General features: G+C 54.2%; 1 protein-coding gene across 1 annotated transcript in view; it reads left to right on the plus strand.

The window, feature by feature from the left end:
• Window positions 1-735: 735 nt before the first annotated feature.
• The window catches only part of AGRN (agrin), a 130,130-nt gene continuing 122,686 nt past the window's right edge, over window positions 736-8,179 (plus strand). Inside the window, 1 exon segment of the mRNA XM_009889659.1 lies at window positions 736-1,001. Within this exon segment, the coding sequence (XP_009887961.1) occupies window positions 908-1,001 (94 nt within the window). The 5' untranslated portion in view covers window positions 736-907.

An 8,179-nucleotide genomic window follows, 5' to 3' on the forward strand; every position in this document is an offset into this window, starting at 1 on the left:
CCTTGCCGGCCCGGCCGGGCTCTGCTGTGCCATGCGGGAGGCTGGTCTCTGGCTAGCAGCACTGCCTGCTGGTGGCCCTCAAGTGTTTGCTGAGAGGCAGCAGCTTATCTGGAACCGTTATTAGAGCCCTCCCCGGGGTTGGTGATGAGAGGAAGGAGAGGACCGTTTGGGTTTCGTGGGGCTCCGGGGAGGCGAGTGGAGGCAGGTCATGGTAGGGTTTGGTGTGGGGCAGCGCTTCATCTGGAGCCTCCAATAGCAGGACCGGGCCGGTGGCACGCTTGGCTTTGGCTGAGCCCGGAGCCTGCTTCCAAGGGAGGAGAAGTGGGAAGGGAAGGCAAATTGTGGGTCTCAGCACCAAGGGTGGTGTGTCTCAGTGCAGAGAGGAGGTGCACACAAGGGGTTGGGGGTCTCTGTCCCTCGCTGGAGAGCCTGTGCGGCTGAGGAACCCCTTGTGACATGAGGTTGCGTGGGGAAGGGGCCGGGAGCAGCAAGTCCCTGGGTTGGAGCGATGGGTGCAGCTTTGGCAGGAAGAGTAGTATGTGCTTTAGTCTTTGTTGCCCACACATTTTGTGCTTTTTAGAGGGATGGCTAATGAAATTAGCTCTGCTGGAAGGCTCTGCCAGCCTGAACCACTCCTGTGCATCTTGTGACAACGTGATAAAAATTAAATGGGCCAGAAGGTGCTGATCGTCTGTCGCTGTGAAATGGTCTCACGTGTTCTCTCTCCCTCTCATTCAAGGTGAGAGTCTGGCGTTATCTCAAAGGCAAAGACATCGTCACTCACGAGATCCTCTTGGATGGTGGGAACAAGGTGGTTATCGGTGGCTTCGGAGACCCGTTGATCTGCGACAACCAAGTCTCGACTGGGGACACGCGGATTTTCTTCGTCAACCCTGCCCCGCAGTACATGTGGCCGGCACACCGCAACGAGCTGATGCTGAACTCCAGCCTCATGCGGATAACGCTGCGCAACCTGGAGGAGGTGGAGCACTGCGTGGAAGGTGAGGCGGGATGGAGCCGGGGTGCTTGGCTTTCCCCCGGGGTGCTCTGAGCGCGCAGACGCAGCGGTGGCCAAGTCCTGGCTCTGTTGGCCACCTCGTGCGCTTAGCTTGTAAATCATTGATCGGTAAACGATCTCGCTGGTGACGAGGTGGATCAATCCTGCTGGGCTACGTGTGGCTGGGGTAGAGTCGTACTGCTCTGTGGACTCGCTTGTCACGGGGACGGTGCCTGGCATTGACCTTGTTGTCAAAGGCAGTGGTTGCAGCCAAGGTACAGCCAAGCGAAGTTATTTCATGTTATTTTTGCTGCAGGTTTGATGCAGGTTCTCAGTCCCCTCTGCAATGAGTCTGAAGTGGTTGGGAGCATCCCCATGGCAAGTCCTGTCCTGACACAAGTGTGTGGCAGGCACTTACCAGGGGATTTTGACTCCTCACACCTGAGTTAGATGTTCCTGTAGGTTTAGAGCTAATAAGTTAATGGGTTAATCCTGTGGTGAAGGCCTGTTCTTTATGGTAGTCATCCCTGGCTTCCTCTGTCTTGGAGCTTCCTCGCTTGCTAAATCAGCCTTGCGGACTCCCACAGGGATCTGAGAAGCCAACCGAGTTCTGCTTGGGGGTGAAACTTGCTTCTCCAAGGTAAAGCTAAGTCAGAACCAAGCCGAGCAGCTAAGTGATTTTGGGGGATGTGACTTGTCTTTCTGTGTTGTCGTGGTGAAGCCCTGTATCCTTTGCACCTTAATCTCTCGGGAGCTTTTGTGTCTGCTCCCAAAAGAGCTCAGATGAGGCGGGTTGTAACGTCGTGCCATGCTCATGGAGTACGTGCAGCACGTTTGATGCTCAGCACAGGGACCGCGGGCTGACTTGTTGTCTGGGACAACATGGGGAGTGCTGATGTGCCCGTGCTGGAGAGGGTGGCCAAGTTACTGGTGCTGCTGTGGGTGTAAGAACATAGTTGTTGGGAAGAGCTGAGGGGGAGACAGTCCATCTATCTTCTTTAATAGGATCTTAGACTTCTAGGTGTGGAGATGTGCCTCTATGGAGAGCAGATCTGGAGATAATTGGTCTTCTACTTGTTGCCCACCCATCCTGAAAACATACTGCTGTAATAAGCCGTTCGCTGGCTTCTCTCTTCCCCCTTTATGCTTTGTCCTGGGTTGCAGCAAGAGCTCTGAGCTCGTGGGGGAATGCGGTGCCCCAAAAGCCCTTCGCTGGGGTCTGAGTGTGTCCTGAGAGCAGATGAGTAAACAAGGGAAGGAATGCAGGAATTCTGCACAGACAACAAATAAACATGTAGATGGGCTCCCTCCTCCCCCTTGGACGTGCAGAGGAGAGGCCGTAACCCCTTTTTCCAGCTGTGAATGCTGACAGAGGTAAATGACCGGAGTCTCGGGCTGGGAGAGAGCTAGTTCAGCAAAGTGGATCACAAGGGGCACCCGTCTGGAGTGGCTTTTGGGGGAGGGAGGGACACTGGAGGTTTTTTCTGCCTCTCTAAATATGTATTTCATCTTGCACTTGAAAGGTATCAGTCCTACTCCTCCTTGCACCTAGTGGAGAGGGAGGGAGGAGAAAGAAGAGTGTGTGTGGTTGTTCTTGTTAAACCTGAGCGAACATCTGGAAGAATTCTGTCTTCACCTGGTTTGTCGTGTCCTTTGCAACGCTTGTTTCGCATGCGCGGGATGTGACTGGGGTGGCTGAGCTAGGTGGTTCCTCTTTGTGGCGATGGATGTTGTCCCTCAAGGCCCCTGGGAGACGACGAGAGATCAAATTTTCTTCCTAATGCTATAGATTCAACGTAGAATTTATGTCTTTCCTCCCTGTGATGTTAACCTTTCCTGATGCCAGCTAGCAGATGATTCTTTCTGGGGCTCCCCTCTTCTCTGAAGATCGCTTGCTCAATAGCTTGCTTCGTTTAGCTAATGAGGCCTCTCTTCCCCATCGCTCCCCGGGATGCTGGTGGCACGCAGAGGGAGGGTGTCAGCCTGCCTGGCTGGTGGCTCAGGGCTGGCAGACTGGTGTGGGGAGAGCGGGGACTGGAGAGGGCTGGAAAACAGCCTGCAGACAACTCGCTGTGTGCGGTGGACCTCATTTCTCCAAACCGGTGGAGACCTGTCCAGACTGCGTTGCTGAGAAATGACAGGAACAAGGCAACCTTGAGTTACTAATGTCTCGGGTAGGTCAAAAAGTGTTGCGTGGAGGAGATGCAGCAATTCTTATTTTGGCGTCCACTGACCTGGCAGCTGTTTCACTTGCCTTGATAAGCCCACCTTTCTTCTCGTATCCAGTGGACTCACTTTTTCTTCTTCCCACGTCTTGGAAGACTGGTTATTGCGTGAGTATCGTACATAGAATTGTTGAGGTTGGGAGGGACCTTTAAGATCATCAACTCCAACCATTAATCTAACCTGACAAAACCACTTCTAAACCATGTCCCCAAGTACCACATCTACCCATTTTTTAAACCCCTCCAGGGATGGCCAATCCACCACCACCCTGGGCAGCCCGTTCCGATGTTTAATAACCCTTTCAGTGAAAAAAATTTTTCCTAATATCCAATCTAAACCTCACCTGGCACAACTTGAACCCATTTCCTCTCGTCCTATCGCTTGTCACCAGGGAGAAGAGGTCAGCCCCCACCTCTCTACCCCCTCCTTTCAGGTAGTTGTAGAGAGCCAGAAGGTCTCTCCTCAGCCTCCTCTTCTCCAGGCTGAACTGTGGGTGCCTCACGCTGGGTGCTAACAGGTTTTCTGTAGAGAGCATGGAACAAACTGACCCCCCAAACCTCCCTCAAGCTCTACCCAAAGCTCGGGCCTTTCCTGAGGTCCGTGAAGGTCCCTTTGGGGTTGCCCAGCACAGCTACCCTACTGGGAGGCGATGCAAAACCAGCCATGAGAACCTGCTCCTGCCACCCTGGGAACCATTTCTGAGCTGCAAGTCTGAGAATTTAGCTCCGGGACTTGTTTCCCATCGACTCCCCACAGGAGGGTTCAAAGCAAAGCTGCCCAGAACTCTGTACTTTGGAGTTTAAAAACAAACCTTTGAGTGCTTTTGCAGAAAGAATGGGAAGAATGGTGGCAGCTGAGTGGAAAAACACAAATGTTTTGAGTATCTTCATCTCCTGTCGCTCCAGCTCGGAAAAATCCTAGACATCAAAATCTTTCCTGTCTAAGAGAGTTCAAACCAGGGCACCTCTGTGAAATAGCTCAGGTTAGAGTAAAAACGGTGTATTTTGATTACACTTAATTGTAGTAAAAAATAAAATAAAATGCTTGGATCAGCTGTAGTCAAAATGTAAGACCGGAGCTAAGCTCTGCAAACCAGCTCAGCGCTGGGGGGGGGCGGCTGGAGGGAAGTTTTTGGGTTCTGAATGGCAGAGGAGCAGCTCTGGGGGAGTCTGGGACACCGGCTTGGAGCGGGTCCCTGGCTTGAAGGAGGATGTTTGCTCCGGAGCCTCAGTGGGGGAACGCGTGGAAAGGGAACCGACCCTGAGCAGCACGCAGCACTGCATAGCGCTGGGAGTGGATTTCCTCTTGAAGACATCTGGATGATGCTTCCCAGGGAAAAAATTGGCCTGATAAGCCACAGCCTCGCTGTATTTGTGCCTTGAACGCCGGTGCTGCGTGAGGAAGGCTGGAGTCCTGTTGGAGCGAGGCCAAAGGAGGCCATGAGGATGCTGCGAGGGCTGGAGCATCTCTGCTGGGAGGACAGGCTGGGAGAGCTGGGGGGGTTCAGCCTGGAGAAGAGAAGGCTCGGGGAGACCTTAGAGCCCCTTCCAGTGCCTAAAGGGGCTCCAGAAGAGCTGGGGAGGGACTCTTGATCAGGGAGGGGAGAGATATGACAAGAGGGAATGGTTTTAAACTGAAAGAGGGGAGATTTAGATTAGATATTAAGAAGAAGTTGTTGCCTGTGCGGGTGGTGAGCCCCTGGGGCAGGTTGCCCTGAGAAGCTGTGGCTGCCCCATCCCTGGAGGTGTTCAAGGCTAGGTTGGACGGGGCTTGGAGCAACCTGGGCTGGGGGGAGGTGTCCCTCCCAGGGCAGGGGGGTGGGACTGGATGATCTTCAAGGTCCCTTCCAACCCAAACCATTCTATGAGTCACTGCTCAGGTGGTGGAGCTTCCCAAGGCACACCACCAGCAGGCTCGGCGCTAGGTGCGGTGCTTTCCTTTCCACTCTCTCCCCTGAGGATGCCATCAAGCACACGCTCTTCTGGAGTTCAACAGCTGACTAATCCCCCAGAGCTCTTTCCCCTCTGTGTGTGTGTCTCATATTTCACTTTGATCGCAACAGCACTTGAGGAAAATCAAGATTTTTGTGTGTGGTGTGGGAGGGGCGGTGCGTTGACTCCATACTGAGCCGTCTGGGTGGGAGGAAGTTCAGATTAAACCTTTGTTAGGGCCTTGGTTAATGAGAACCCAGAGCTCCTTTTAAATAGTGGCTTGCTTGTGCCGTGATTTGCATTAACGCTGGTGCAGTTGCCCCAGCCGAGACTGCTTCGCTACCTTTGGGGATGTGCGTGGACTTTGAACCTCCTGGGAAAAGCCGTGTACGTTGGTTTTACATGCAGAGTACACAGTGAAACCTGGTAGCGTTGGGTACAGTAAGCACATGCTCTTGTTAAAGGAGGCCTACAGGAGGGCTGGGGAAGGACTTTTTACAAGGGCATGGAGTGATAAGATGAGGGGCAATGGTTTTAAACTGGAAGAGGGGAGATTTAGATGAGATATTGGGAAGAAATTCTTTCGTGTGAGGGCGGTGATCCCCTGGGGCAGGTTGCCCCGAGAAGCTGTGGCTGGCCCATGCCTGGAGGTGTTCAAGGCCAGGTTGGACGGGGCTTGGAGCAACCTGGGCTGGTGGGAGGTGTCCCTGCCCAGGGCAGGTGGGTTGGAACTGGATGATCTTCAAGGTCCCTTCCAACCTAAACCATTCTTTGAAAGTCCTGCTGGTGGCTTGAGAGCCTTGTCCCACAGCAGCGTGTCCAATATATCTTCAAGAAACTCTCGCTCTGTGCTTTAACTAGTGGGGTGTCACCTCAGCTTCTCAGATGACATGGAACAGGGGGCCTGTGGACCAAGTGGTGGGGGTTGTTAAGCCTTTTGGTAAGGATGGATCTGCCTGTCTCGGGGGATGATACTCTGCCTTCCCGATAGGAATGATTCCAGTGGTGGGAGCAAGGTTGAGGACTGACCCTCTATGTGCCCATGTAGCAGCTGACCCAAACCCTTTGCGGACCATCCACTGCCTTCCCGGGCTGCTGAGAGGGGTCGTGGCCACTTTTGCACTTGTGCTTCCACGGTGCTCGGTAGCTTCTCGGGGCAGGCAGCGAGGTGGGTGCGTGTTGTGCTGGCAGGGTCACCTTTGGGTGCTGTGTGTCACCCTGCCTGGGACCTGGAAGGGGCCAACGTGGTGTCTGGGGACGCCGCTGTGAGGATAGCCTCCGGGCCCGGGACGCTCCTTTCCATATAGATGCCCGCAGTAAAGCGAGCTCCTCTGGCTTGTGTTCAACATGCAGTGTGCTGCAGGTGCTCCAGATGTTTAAAAATGTCGCTTAGCCCTCCCTGAAATTCTGATTCCAGCTAGTCCAGAGCTCTCCTCTGACTCTTCATCTCAGCGTCAACCCTCTTAATTACTCCTGTGGAAGAATTGCGTCCCGTCCTGCCACCTCAGTCCTCCCATGTCCACTTGGGAGCTACTTCAAAAGCATCTCCCTTTAACTTACAGTCTCCATTCTGTCTTCTGCCTGTTCGCTTTTATGCTCTATTTTTCGGTCTCTGCCTCCATAGAACTGAGACGTTTTGTTCTTGTAAACCAGCCCATGCCACATTTTCTTTGCAGTGAGTGTGGGGCATGCCCGGGGGGGTGAGGGGGCTCCTCTCGGCACGGGAATTGCCGGCGTGGGTTTGCGTTAGGTGATTTGGGTTGTGGTCGCTTCCCGTGCTCTGGTCTCTCCGCAGCCCTTCTCCACCCCTCCAACTATTTCTTTTTAATCCATCCCTGGCATTTCATTGTGCTCCAGAACAGGAGAGGGAGGGGGCTGGAGGAGGGTTAGTGTGTGGGTTTCTTCTTAAATAAGTGTGTGTTGAGTTGGTGTGGGGTTTTTTTTGTTTTTTTTTTTTTTCCCTTCCTCTTCTTGGCTCTGTTTTGAATTGAAGATAATGAGAACAGCATCAACACCTCTGTCTCAGGAGGGTGAGAGAGTTAGCCGGCAGCTGTAAAAAATGTAGTAAACCGAAAGGAGAGAATCCATCACTGTACAATCCTGGGTGGGGGGGGCCCATCCTGCCTCCCAGTCCGGACTGGGGCAGCACGGAGCACGGTGGGCAGCTGGGTTGGGGTTGGAGCAGATTTCCCGGGGGCTGCCACATCCCAGTCTGGCACTGGGGAGAGCAGGGACCTCCTTGTGGGTGAGGTGGTGGCGCTTCGGGGGCGCACGGATCCGGGTGCCGTGGGCGATGCCGCGCTGGCTGGACTGGCGCTTGCAGGAGATGCTCTCACCGCTGGCGCGGGGGGCCCTGTGCGTGGGCCAAGCATAAGGGTCTGTTTCCTCCCTCCCTTGCGTGGTAGTAATGCAAAACATCCCCTGGGTTTACGGCGGTAGCTAAGAGAGTCGATTTGTTTAGCAAATTCTGATGGAATTTTAATCTGGTGTGGGAGGCTACTGGTCTGGGAAGGCTCCTTTGGCCCCCGCTCCCCGCTCTGGCACATCCTGCTGCCTTTCTCTGCCGCATCGGCTGGAGCTTCGCGGTCAGCAGCACAGACGGCGTATCTCTCGGCGGTGCCGGCTGTGCGGTTATGACAAGTGCTGGGCTCTGGCCATGTGCTGCTCGGTTCTGCTTTTCTTTTGTTTGCTCCGCTCCCAATTGGGGAGGGGGAACGGTGGCTGTGCTGCGGAGGGGGCCCGCTGCTGCTGCTGCTGCGGGCTCTGCGCCTCCTTCTGCTGTGTGTTTTCCCACTGAACTGTCGGGTGCCCATCGGTGCTGGTCTGGGGCTGGTACAGCACCTCCTGGCTGGTGGGAACGTGCAGGGAAGCAGCGTTCTGTAGCGGCCATCCAGTGCCTAAAGGGGCTCCAGGAGAGCTGGGGAGGGACTTTTGATCAGGGAGAGGAGCGATACGACGAGAGGTAATGGTTTTAAACCAAAAGAGGGGAGATTTAGGTTAGATATTAGGAAGAAATTTTTCACTC

The sequence above is a fragment of the Charadrius vociferus genome, unplaced genomic scaffold (assembly GCF_000708025.1).
Source record: "Charadrius vociferus isolate BGI_N301 unplaced genomic scaffold, ASM70802v2 scaffold477, whole genome shotgun sequence".
Taxonomy (NCBI): Eukaryota; Metazoa; Chordata; class Aves; order Charadriiformes; family Charadriidae; genus Charadrius; species Charadrius vociferus.